The 13500-nt window shown below is 41.3% G+C and overlaps 1 protein-coding gene across 1 annotated transcript; it reads left to right on the top strand.

Moving 5' to 3' along the window:
• Window positions 1-475: 475 nt before the first annotated feature.
• On the top strand, window positions 476-13241 carry nubp1 (nucleotide binding protein 1 (MinD homolog, E. coli)). Its single transcript, XM_084570335.1, has 10 exons — window positions 476-535; window positions 1281-1385; window positions 1504-1637; window positions 4549-4617; window positions 5265-5297; window positions 5384-5474; window positions 5556-5710; window positions 9906-10016; window positions 12496-12682; window positions 13047-13241. The coding sequence occupies exons 1-10, from the start codon at window positions 505-507 to the stop codon at window positions 13097-13099; spliced, it is 969 nt and encodes a 322-aa protein (XP_084426461.1). The 5' UTR covers window positions 476-504; the 3' UTR covers window positions 13100-13241.
• Window positions 13242-13500: the final 259 nt, after the last annotated feature.

The following is a 13500-nucleotide window of genomic DNA, read 5'->3' on the forward strand; positions in this document are numbered from 1 at the left end:
CCACACAAGTCCAGTTCCAGTGGTTTCACCATCTCTACATAGATAGACAGATAGACAGATAGATAGATAGATAGATAGATAGATAGATGTGTGAGTCAAAAAAAGCCCGCTAAATATTTTAATTTTGGTCACTTTCTTAATTTAATATAAACCTAAACACCCAGGACACTCATTACCACAATATGTTTTATTTTTTTTTATTTAATCTGAATGGGACGGGGGTGAAGTAGTCACTCGTTCTGGGACAGCAGCAGGGTCTGAGTCATACACTTGTTTGTTAGTTTGGTTTTTAAATATCTACACTTTTCTCTTAAATATAACATTTTTAAAAAATAATAATAATAAATTCTTCTACCATCGACTGATTTTGATTTTTGCATATATCAGATATTTCTATAGATTGTATTTAGTGCTGTTATTGGCTGTAGAAGAATTAAACGCTCGGTCTCGTGTGACCGGAACCGTTGAAGGGGAAGACATTAACAGACGGACCCGTGCTCAAAGATGGCAGACGTACCAGATAATGCTCCAGAACGTAAGCGTTTAAACTTCATGTTTTTAGGACTTTTATCACCACAGTAATTTATTTAATTCGTCTCTTGACTCTTTTAATTATTGTCTTAAGGTTTGTGGAGAGTTTTAAACAAACGTCGACATTTTCTCTTTTTCTCTTGTTCTCTTAATTACTGACGTTGAACTTGTAATTAGCTTCAAGCAGTTTGTTTTAGGCCCAGATTAAATCATTAGACTATAATAATAATAATAATAATGTAGATATTTAAATTAAAATAAAAACCGCCTGTTGAAGTTAAATGACGCAGATATTTAAGTGCTTTTCTGATAAACATTTAGATTTATTGATCAGTTTCACCATAGAAAGACAACGTGGTAATTATTAATTAATGTAGTCATTAATTATTATAGTAAATACTAATAAAATATATTCATGTGATATTACAACACACTGCTATCTAAAATGGCTGAGTCACAGTGACTGGTTCCATCTGTTACTGCTTAAAAATCCCAAATAATAATATTAATAATAAAAAGAAATGATATTCATATATTTATCACAGAACTAACTACTTGAATATATATGTATAATATAAATATATATATATATTTACTTTTTAAACCATCTTAGATCTGTTTTAAATCCCTGCATTAAGTAAAAAGAAAAACATGTGTAGATCTATCTTGACTCAAACGTAAAGAAAGTTTTGGTTTGATGGTTGAAAGCAAACGTCTGGTTGATCCTGATAACGGTTTCATGGCTTTAGACTGCCCCGGGACAACGAGTGAGCAGGCAGGAAAGTCGTCGTCATGTCAGGGCTGTCCCAACCAGAAGATCTGTGCTTCTGGAGCCACAAAGGCCCCCGACCCGGGTACGTCCACACTCCTCCTCCTTCGTATCATCTCTGAGAGATCTTGATAAAACGTCTGGACAGTTCAGGTAAAACAACTAAGTCCTTGTTTGATTCTTCATCCTTTATCTCTGATCAGCTATCGCAGAAATAGGAGTTAAACTGTCGACGGTCAAACACAAGATCCTCGTTCTGTCTGGAAAAGGAGGCGTCGGCAAGAGCACCTTCAGTTCTCACCTGGCCCACGCGCTGGCGAGTGACACCACAAGAGAGGTAATAGTTCACAGAGCCACCAGCTGACTGGACACATTCAGTATTACACGGGAGAATTTATATAGTTTGATTCTGTGGGGCATAAAAAAAATAAAAAAAAACGTTTTTATGGTTTAAGACAAGTTTAAAACTAAATCTGAAGCAAAGTCAAACTTCCTCTGATGGTGTCCTGACCTGTACAAGTCTCTGCAGACAGGATCAGACAGAGGGCTCACATTATAACGTTCATATCTACAACTTCAATCATTTGCACCAAGGAACAGAACAATCACAGTTTATTAATGAATGTCACCTGTAGAGGGAAACAGTTGGTTGTAGATGTCATATCAGACCAGGGCCAGAGACTGATCTTATCAGCTGAACACAGACACAGATTGTTTCCTGTTTGTCTCTTCTAAAACTACTAGTGTGTCAAATCCTGTTGAGCTGCATGCAAAGCTGCTGTGCTGCAAAAACCCTCCTCCTCCCCTAAAATAAAATAAAAGTAAAAACCTAATAAAATAAAATAAAAGTAAAAACCTAATAAAATAAAATAAAATAAAATAAAATAAAAGTTAAAACCTAATAAAATAAAATAAAATAAAATAAAAGTAAATAAAAGTAAAGTAAAAACCTAATAAAATAAAATAATGTAAAAACCTAATAAAATAAAATAAAATAAAATAAAATAAAAGTAAAAACCTAATAAAATAAAATAAAAGTAAAAACCTAATAAAATCAAATCAAATAAAATAAAATAAAAGTAAAAACCTAATAAAATCAAATAAAATCAAATCAAATAAAAGTAAAAACCTAATAAAATAAAAGTAAAAACCTAATAAAATCAAATCAAATCAAATAAAAGTAAAAACCTAATAAAATAAAATAAAATCAAATAAAAGTAAAAACCTAATAAAATCAAATAAAATCAAATAAAAGTAAAAATCTAGTAAAATAAATTAAAATAAAATAAAAGTAAAAATCTAGTGAAATAAATTAAAATAAAATAAAATGTAATTAAAAATCTAATAAAATAAAATAGTATCAGCAAAAATGTCCAGAATTTTCATTTGAACAAGACATAGAGACAGAATAATCTATATTCTAGGAAGGATCAATAAGGTGTAATAGTGTCCATTAACCTGCCTGTGATTCCTCTTCCATTTTCAAACTGTCATGTAACATCATCAGTTTGTATCATAAGATTCCACATGTACACTTTAGTCAGATATGTGTATCTATGACAGATGGATGTTTATCTTGCTGTTCTCTTCTCTCTTTCTTCTGTCTGTACCCGGCTGGCCTTAGGCAGATGGGTCCCTCCATATGAGCTGGGTTCTGCTCGAGGTTTCTTCCTGTTAAAAGGGAGTTTTTCCTGCCACCGTTGCCTTCAGGCTTGCTCTGGGGGTTTCAGGCCGGGTTTTTGTAAAGCGTCTTGAGACGATTTGTATTGTTATTGACGCTATATAAATAAAATTGAATTGAATTGAATTGAATTAACATGAACAACATGGAGTTATGTTGTTGTTGTCCAGCTGGATAGAGTAGAGGATGAATGACGTCCTGTAGCGTTCACTGAGGGAGTGGAGCTGGATCAGTCTGGTGGAGAATGAGCTCCACTGTCCCTCTATAGTCCATGATGGAGAGCAGTTTGTCCAGTGTCCTCCTGTCCCTCACTGTCTTCCAATAACATGTCCAGCCTTTTGGATAAATTTGTTGATCGTACTGATGTCCTTTCTGCTGCTGCTGCTCCCCCAACAAACCACAGCAAAGTACAGACTGGCATTAAGTCTCCAGTAACTTGATGCATAGATTAAAAAACCTGAGCTTCCTCAGGAAGTAGAGTCTCATCTAAAAAGTTTTCTGTCTCCTGTGGTTTTGTCTTAAAAACAACTGATCTACTTCTAACTGCGTTGGTCGTCAGTCAGTTTCGTTATTGCCTGGTTTCATGTGAATGTTTCTGAGGTAAAGTTTCTCAACACTGTGCTTCATTACACTCTCAGCTACATACATGTTCACAGTCCTTCAGTTAAAGTGTCCAGAAAATCAAACTGCAGAGTTTCTTTCATTTAAAGTGGACAGATGTGACAGTGATGCTAACTAACACTAACAGTGTTCTCTGGGTCGTGTCTGTGGAGCTCTTCTGCCTCGTGTGGCCAAACTGAGTATTACAAAAACAAACATATGTAAATATTATAAATAATTAAAATATTCAGATATGGCGAGGTGGTTAGCACTGATGCCTCACAGCAAGAAGGTCACCGGTTCGAATCCATGGGCCGGCTGGCCTTTCTGTGTGGAGTTTGCATGTTCTCCCTGTGTCTGCGTGGGTTCTCTCCGGGTACTCCGGCTTCCTCCCACCGTCCAAAAACATGCTCATTAGGTTAATTGGTGATTCTAAATTGGCCGTAGGTGTGCGTGTGAGTGTGAACGGTTGTCTGTCTCTGTGTGTGGCCCTGCGATGGACTGGCGACCTGTCCAGGGTGTACCCCCGCCTCTCGCCCGACGACAGCTGGGATAGGCTCCAGCAGACCCCCGTGACCCTTAACAGGACTAAACGGGTATAGAAGATGAATGAATGAATGAATGAATGAATGAATGAAAATATTCAGATAAAACTAGATTCTCTTCTGTTCTTTAGTCAGAGCCCTGAGGATAGTTTTTCTCTCTTACCTCAGATTTATCACCTGATAACACTAGAGACGAGAGCTGCTTGCTCAAACCAAACTGAACATGAAACCAAAATATTGATGGTTTCATGTTTGATATGCAGGTAAAATATGATTAAAGTGAGATTCATGAAGGTTAAGACCTGTTAACAACCTGTTAAACCTGCTTGCTCCCCTCGGTGCTCCGTCCTGACATTTGGACAGGATGAGTGTAAAACAAACTGCTCTCTGAATAAAGAGTGTTTTCTTTTCTCCGTTGTCAGGTGGCTCTGCTGGACGTAGATATCTGTGGTCCGTCCATTCCAAGGATCATGGGCTTAGAGGGAGAACAAGTAAGTCAGTTGTCCAGGTCATTATAAGACAAGTGGACTGGTAGAGTCTCTAGAGGACGTTTCATCTCCAGCTCTAGAGGACAGGTGGAGGGTTTATCATCTGTAGGTGCTGCTCCTCAGAAACTCATCTGACTAATATCTGTTCATCTTATCCTGAAACATAAAGGATTCCTGTAAACTGCAGGTTTCCTCTTAAACGTCCCGTTGATCACATGTCGTGGGTTCACAGCAACAGTTTCCAAATGCAAATATCACATGTGGAAACAACTGCAAGACCTGCTTCTCACATCTGGCCAGGAAACTGTCTCTAAACCACAGCTGTCAAACATGCGGCCCGTCAGAGGGTCTAAGCTGGCCCACAGCACAATTATACAAACTGTTAGGCCTAATTTGTCCAATGAGAAGTGGACAGAACACAACACTGAGACCCAGGACTAAACAGCAGACAGTTATCCTCTGCTTAAATGTGAATTGCGCCCGAGCTAAAATGAGCTAAAAAATGCATATTGTATTTGATCCTTGTCTTTCATAAATTAGATCAGTGACTGACTGAAGGTAACACCGTCTTTATTCCCACGTCTTTTATTGTTTAGGGCTGAGACGTAAACCTGTCGCTCCGTCCTAATGTTTAATGTCTCGTCCGTTAGGTTCATCAGAGCGGCTCAGGCTGGTCTCCTGTGGTGAGTCACTCCAGACGACGCTCAGTGTTTATTTTATTTAAATGTTCCCTGGTTGATAAATGAAAGTGTTCATGTGTTTGTCCCAGTATGTGGAGGACAACCTGGCTGTCATGTCCATTGGTTTCCTGCTCGGCAGCCCTGACGACGCTGTGATCTGGAGAGGACCAAAGAAGAACGGTGCGTTACAGTTAGTGTGCGTGTTTTTATTTTACTTCCTCCAGATGTGACACAGCTGTGACGTCCCTTCGTCTCCTTCAGGGATGATCAAACAGTTTCTGAGGGACGTGGACTGGGGGGAGCTGGACTACCTCATCGTGGACACTCCTCCTGGGACCTCTGACGAACACCTGTCAATCGTCCAGTACCTGAGCGCCACACATGTGGATGGAGCCGTCATCATCACCACACCACAGGTACACACACACACACACACACACACACACACACACACACACACACACACACACATTTATCATCATCATAAATAATTCAGGTGTTTACTTTCCTCTTGTTGAATGAACAACTACATTCACCTTATGGACTCCTCTTTATTCATGTTAACAGCAGGCTGGCTGAAATTTTAAATTTTAAATGTTTTATCATAAATCTGCTTCAGTTTCATGAGACCTTGGCTTTTTGTTTGTTTGTTTGCCTCTGATTATGACGCTATCCCAACTATTAAGAACTATTTGTACAGTATATGGCACATAGCATAAGATCATTACCGTCATAACATGAATACTGGTTTCAGTGACTGACAGCAGCAGCCTCTGCAGCTCATCTACATGAATAATAAACAAGCTGTTGAGACGTGGTATTCTAGGAGAAAAGGTATCAGTGAATAAATCTAATTTATAGCTAGCTCCTATAAAGTGAAGCCAGTTCATGTTACGTCTGGAGTCGTTTCCTTCAGGTTTAGTCCATAGTCTGTATGTAAATATGAACAACACGCCTCCACTTCCTCTCATGGGTCTCAACGTTATTTGGCATCTGTCGTTATTCTCCCGGGGTTACAGGCGCCATCCTGTTTGGATCCAGAGTCTGATCAGTACGGTCCAAAGATTAACACTTAAATAAAGTAAACCTAAAATAACATCCTGACTGTTCTCTGTGGGTTTCTGTGTAAACTGTGTAATATGTGGTTGAGGTATGGAGTCTGGATCCAGGGGGTGGGCAGCTTGTGTTTGGGGTGGTGTTTTTTATTGCTTATTTTTCATTTATTCTATTATTTATTTATTTATTTATTTATTATTTTACTCTCTAATTTTATTTATTTTATATATATTTTTCTATTTTAGTTGTTTATTCTTGCGTATCTGTTCATGTGTATATATACCTTGTGTTTTATTTTTGGGCATATACCTTTTATTTTATATTTATTTATTTTTTATTTAAAATATTTAAAAATTTTATCACAAAAAAAACTACCTAAAATGACAGAAACCATCTGTGAAAAACAAAAAATGATTTGGCGTGTATTTTAGTGTTTCAGTCAGTCCTTTCAGAGGCCACCATGTGCTTTTCTTGTGACTGTTTAAATCCTCGTGGTCCGACCTGTAACCACTGATCGTTACTGTCATCAGCAGCTCGGGAAATCCCAGATGATATCTTCATCTATTATTTGTATTTCTGTTGGTTTGCGTTCGTTAAACCATGTAATCCCTGTAATTACGATAGTGACACTTAAAACCACACCAGAGAACCAGAGGAGCGATTCTAATGAGCTCAGATGTTAGAACAAGTCTGTTTTAGTCAGAATGTACCAGAACACCTGTGTTAGCCGCCGCAGACGCCCTGCTCTGGGTAATAACTGTAGTTCTGCACCCACTGGTTTCTCTGCAGCGGGAATGTGTTCCAACGTTAAACACAGATTACAGCAGAGCCACAACAGAAGGAGAGAGGTTAACCACTGAGGTTGAACATCAGCAACCACCAGACCTTAAATCAGATTGGATGGTACTGCTAATGGTAGCTCGTCCTACCCTCCCTGATAATTATAGCTCTTCTTAGCCTCTCAGCTAACAGTAGCTCAACTTAGCCTCTCAGCTAACAGTAGCTCTTCATAGCCTCCCAGCTAATAGTAGCTCTCCCTAGCTTCATACCCTCCCAGCCACTAGCGGAACGAATCAGAGACGGGCCGGGGGCGGGGCACATGACCGGGCCCTTTAAACCCAAATAATAAAGCTTATCATAACGTCATTTTACAACATACACATGTTAAAGCTATACTCTACGATCTGGAATATGGTAGTTGTCCGATCTTCACAATATGGATAGCAAAAAGAACAAAAAAAAAATTCATTCATTCTATCAACCGTAATCCTGCATAGAAATTGACCAATGGGAGCCATGAGGATGGCTCCCATCCAATCCCCTTGTCTCCCCTGCTCCTCGTCATCCAGCCTCGTCCCCTCCCGCTCCCTCTCTGTAAACTCTGAGCGGCTAGTGATTAGCTTAGCGATTTTACCCAAAATACACTTGGAGACAATATCTGCGATCCACTTGTAAATTTGCACGTCGTAAAGTGAAATGTGAGAGTGAAAATAACGCCAGTCATACAGCACAACATTTTATTTAATATTGTACACCTACTACATCACTAAAGTCAGTCATGTAAAGTTTTTTGGCAACCATGACTCATCCTGACTGGAGCAACCTATATAAGCCCACATACAGATAGCGAAGTTGATAGTGATACTATGAAAGCATTGCTCTTATGAGCGAAGCACCTCCGGGCCCAAGCCGCGAGAGAGGCCCACCTTCCCCAGCACGGAGGCGAGAGAGGGGCCCGGGCCGATCCCGCCAGGTCCCCGGGCCGGGGGCGTGCCGCCCTCCCAGCCCCTCCTGAAGCCCCGCCCCTGCTCCCAGCTAATAGTTGCTTTTCATCGCCTTATAGCCTTCCAGCTAATAGTAGCTATTCCTAGCTTCCTAGCTTATAGTAGCTCATCTTAGCTTCATAGCCTCACAGCTAGTTGCTCTTCATAGCCTTATAGCCTTCCAGCTAATAGTAGCTATTCTTAGCTTCCTAGCTTATAGTGGCTCATCTTAGCTTCATAGCCTCACAGCTAATAGTAGCGCTTCATAGCCTTATAGCCTTCCAGCTAATAGTAGCTATTCTTAGCTTCCTAGCTTATAGTAGCTCATCTTAGCTTCATAGCCTCACAGCTAGTTGCTCTTCATAGCCTTATAGCCTTCCAGCTAATAGTAGCTATTCTTAGCTTCCTAGCTTATAGTAGCTCATCTGCTCTTCATAGCCTTAACATCTCACCTTCAGTTGAATGATTAGCTTCAGGTATGACATCCCACTGATTCATGTCACAGTCACAGAGCTGTGGTTTGGACTTTTATTCTGAAAGCTGCTTTAAGCGTTGACCAACCAACAGAGGATGCTGTTTAATCATGAACCCATGGGACTCTGAGCCGCTTTGATCGAGAGGCTTATTGCACAATAAAAGGTTTAGTAGATGTTTACTCAAAACACAGTAAAGGAAATAAAAAGATCACAGCGCTGTCTGTCAATAAAATACCTTCATTCATCACATTCCTTTACACCTGGTCAGACCGGCACTGAAAGCCTTATTCAGGTCCCATAGTTTCAGCATTAGGCTTCAGCTGGAGGTGTGTTCACCAAACAGTCACCAAACAAAACTCTCCTCAGAACATGTCTACCTTTCTTTATATTTATCTGAATAACTCCTCATCAGTTCATCAGTCTGATAAACCAACGTGTCTGAGCTGCTTTAAGTTGTTGATGTGAAAAACTGCTTCTCAGAAAACGTTTCCTTAAACCTAAATTGGGCTGGGAGGTTAGACGAGTCACTTCCTCATTCCATGACTCTCTCTTAACCCGAGCCAACCACAGACAGCGCTGGAATTACCCAAACTCAGCACCAGTCTGATATTAATCTGCCTGGTTTGATGTTTGTTTCTGATACCAACGACAGTTTGCACGGAAAAGAAAAGAAAGAGAAAGAACGCATTAACACCCTCCACCCCCCTCCTCATCCCTCCAGCTGTGCTATGCGTTTCTTTTTCTGGCTCTGTTAACATGATCTCGTTTTCATTTTGAAAGACAAACTAAAAAGTCCTCCTGTTCAGACGAATGTTTGAGCACCGCTTCAGGACTAAAACTTTGAAAACACGAGATGCTCCGTGTACGACTGGAGACGCCTCAGCCCGCGGGACTGAATGCTGATTGTTCCAATCACTGCTTCCTTCCTGCACACGTTTAACTGCACGGCTAGCTGCTAGCATCCACAGCTACAACAGCGACACCACATTATCAGACACGTGTGTTTACATCAAAACATCGATCACTGTAGAACTTTACTGGGGTTTAAAGAGGTTCTGCTGCTATGGAGCATCAACTCTACTGGAAATAGAACAGGAGGAGGAGGAGGAGGAAGAGGAGGAGGAGGCTGGCGTCCATGTGGGGCAAAGATGCTCAGAAAGAAACCATCTGATCAAGTGTTTCCGTGGTTATTAGAGATTAACACTGAGGTTTATTGGTGACGTGCTGGTGTGAATACTAGGAGTTGAGTAAAGCTCCAGTTGTGGGCGTCAGTCTTATCCAGATATCTTTGTGTTTGTGTGGATGTTTCTGTGTAGGAGGTGTCGCTGCAGGACGTTCGGAAGGAGATCCGGTTCTGTCAGAAGGTGAAGCTGCCGATCATCGGAGTGGTGGAGAACATGAGCGGCTTCGTCTGTCCCAAATGCAAGGTGACTGGTGTCCATGCAGACCAGATAGTGTCTGTACCCGCTCAACATCGTCTCTGTCTCTTTAAAGAGTTGAGCTGAGCCACAGAAATTAGAGAACTGTCTAATCTGATAAAGAACAGTCGTATAAACAACGATACAAACGCAGAGAACACACAGAAAAGAGGAACCGGTCTCACAAATATGCTCTGCAACATCTTTCATTCTTTTGACTTTGTCATCGTTGGGTTCCGTTTAACTAAACTATGCTGACGGCGCCACTCAGGACGGGGCACGTGTTACTGGATGTTTTTATAATGGAGTCGCTCTGGTCTTAAAGGAGCGTTCCAACGGTTTGAGGTAAACATTAGTTTGAGGTCGTGACTCCTCCTAACTCCAGCTGATTCATTAAATGGTCAAAGAGGTGGAGTGTGAGTGTAGCTACCTGTGAGGACACCCACCTGTCAGTCAAATAGACCACGCCCCCTTAATTCTGCAGAACTTTAATCCTTCATCTAATTTAAACAGGTGAGTTCTAGTTCTTTTTGTGGCTGTTTATGTGACTGAGCCGTCTGTTTTTTACCTGTGGAGGTTCCAGCTTGTTTGGACCGTACCATGTCACTTTAAGGGAGGGTTTGTAATAGTTAACGTGCTAACCATGCCTCCTGAAGATCATTGTCTTCATACCAGACATGTGATTCTCTGTCAGCTGCAGAGGAGACCGTTTCTGCTGTAACGTTGGACATTTTAACAAACGGTCTCACGTTGGAGGAACTTCAGAGATTCAAACAGCAACAACCATCAGTCCTCAGTTCAATTCAATTCAATTCAATTTTATTTATATAGCGTCAATAACAATACAAATCGTCTCAAGACGCTTTACAAAAACCCGGCCTGAAACCCCCAGAGCAAGCCTGAAGGCAACGGTGGCAGGAAAAACTCCCTTTTAACAGGAAGAAACCTTGAGCAGAACCCAGCTCATATGGAGGGACCCATCTGCCTAAGGCCAGCCGGGTACAGACAGAAGAAAGAGAGAAGAGAACAGCAAAGAGAGAAGAGAAGAGAACAGCAAGATAAACATACATCTGTCATAGATACACATATCTGACTAAAGTGTACATGTGGAATCTTATGATACAAACTGATGATGTTACATGACAGTTTGAAAATGTAAGAGGAATCATAGGCAGGTTGGAGAATTGTTCATTCAGGTAGGAGTGGATAACTGCAGGATTCCATGAAGACTGGGCAGGCTGATGAGACCACGACAACAGATGTAGTATAGAGCTCCACGGGAAACACACAACTCCAGGCCAGAGATACTCACAAGAAGAGGGGGGAAGGAAGGGGAAGGAAGGGGGGGGGGGACACACAGCAGTAAACATTCTACATAGTAATAGCACAGAATTGTATGACTAGTAGTATATAGGAAATTAGAGGGCAAGAGCTCTGTGCCAGAGAAAAGAAAGTGGAGGATGCGAGAGAGGAGAGAGAAGACAGAAGGAGGACATGTGTTTGGTGCATCGTCCCCCAGCAGCCTAGGCCTATAGCAGCATAACTAAGGGATGGTTTAGTCCAGCCCTAACTATAAGCCTGATCAAAAAGGAAAGTCTTAAGCCTGACCTTAAAAATAGAGAGAGTGTCTGCCTCCCGAACCCAAACTGGGAGCTGGTTCCACAGGAGAGGAGCCTGATAGCTGAAAGCTCTACCTCCCATTCTACTTTTTGAAATTCTAGGAACCACAGTTCAGATCAGACTAGGCCTGAACTCACAGCTAATAGTAGCTCATCCTAGCTTCATAGCTAATAGTAGCTCATCCTAGCCTCCTAGCTAATAGTGGCTCATCCTAGCTTCATAGCTAATAGTAGCTCATCCTAGCTTCCTAGCTAATAGTAGCTCATCCTAGCTTCCTAGCTAATAGTAGCTCATCCTAGCCTCCTAGCTAATAGTGGCTCATCCTAGCCTCCTAGCTAATAGTGGCTCATCCTAGCCTCCTAGGTAATAGTAGCTCATCCTAGCTTCCTAGCTAATAGTGGCTCATCCTAGCTTCCTAGCTAATAGTGGCTCATCCTAGCCTCCTAGGTAATAGTAGCTCATCCTAGCTTCCTAGCTAATAGTGGCTCATCCTAGCTTCCTAGCTAATAGTGGCTCATCCTAGCCTCCTAGCTAATAGTGGCTCATCCTAGCCTCCTAGGTAATAGTAGCTCATCCTAGCTTCCTAGCTAATAGTGGCTCATCCTAGCTTCCTAGCTAATAGTAGCTCATCCTAGCTTCATAGCCTCCCAGCTAATAGTAGCTATTCATAGCGTAGCCGTTTTTTAGCCTCTTTGCAGAAACTGATTAAAGTAGTCGGTGTAAGTGACCCTTTCAGACGTGGCTTCTGTCAGTAGTTGGTGCTTTGTATCCTAAAACGTTTCTGATCTGAACATTTTCTAAATCTGATCATGCATTCATCTCTCTGTCTCTGTCTCTCTCTCTTTCTCTGTCTCTGTCTCTCTTGTAGAACACATCTCAGATCTTCCCTCCCACCAGCGGGGGCGCTGAGCAGATGTGTGCCGATCTAAACCTGCCTCTGTTAGGAAAGGTGCCTCTGGACCCGAGGATAGCTCGGAGCTGTGATGAGGGCAAGTCCTTCCTCAGCGAAGTCCCCGACTCTCCAGCGGCGGAGGTCTACCAGAGGATCGTGCAGAGTGAGTGTGTCAGGACGAAGACGACTGTGACATCATGTGTTCACATCACCATGTCACTGAGTTCGGTTCCTGGGTAGAGAAGTTCTATTCCTTATTCTGCTGAAGTGCCCCCGTTTCTGATGACTAGATTGTTATTTGACGTCCTGATTCCTGATTAAATGTAATGAAAGAAGAAGTGGTCACTGGTCGAATGGGAAGCAAACGCTCAAAAGGGAAGAAGAGCTAGATATCGAAATTCATTGAATGTATCAACAGCAGAAGATTAAACGACGTGTGGTTTGTGTCCCGGATGAGTCAGTCACATTTAAAAGGAAAACAACAGAAAGCAGAGATGTGTTTATTAACGTCCTCCCTGCTCCACCAGGTATCCTGGACTACTGCTCCAACAGGGTGACGGAGGAGCAGAGCACCACCTGACCCCACCCTAGGGCGGCCATGTTGGACCAAAACACTGTAGGAGGGTGGCAGCTCCAGACATCAGTCACATGTTCTGTTGTAATATAACTCTGTAATGAGTCACATTAGAGCTTTGGAATAAAGAGAGAACTTATATTAATGATTAAGATCCTTTGTTCCTTTATTTCACTTTAAAAACTAAACTAGACATGAGAGCAAATAAAACAAGAAGAACCAACATCTCACTTCATTATTTAATGAACCGGTTTAACGGCTTTGATTTAAATAAATGTTCATGTGTTCAGTAGAATCACATCTACTGGAAATAGATTCCAGTAGATTAGAGTTTATTCATTTATCCATTATTCATCCATCTAAATAAACAAATGACAGGATTCATGTTCCTTTTTCATTCTCTGTGA

The sequence above is a fragment of the Chelon labrosus genome, assembly GCF_963514085.1.
Source record: "Chelon labrosus genome assembly, chromosome: 21".
Classification (NCBI taxonomy): Eukaryota; Metazoa; Chordata; class Actinopteri; order Mugiliformes; family Mugilidae; genus Chelon; species Chelon labrosus.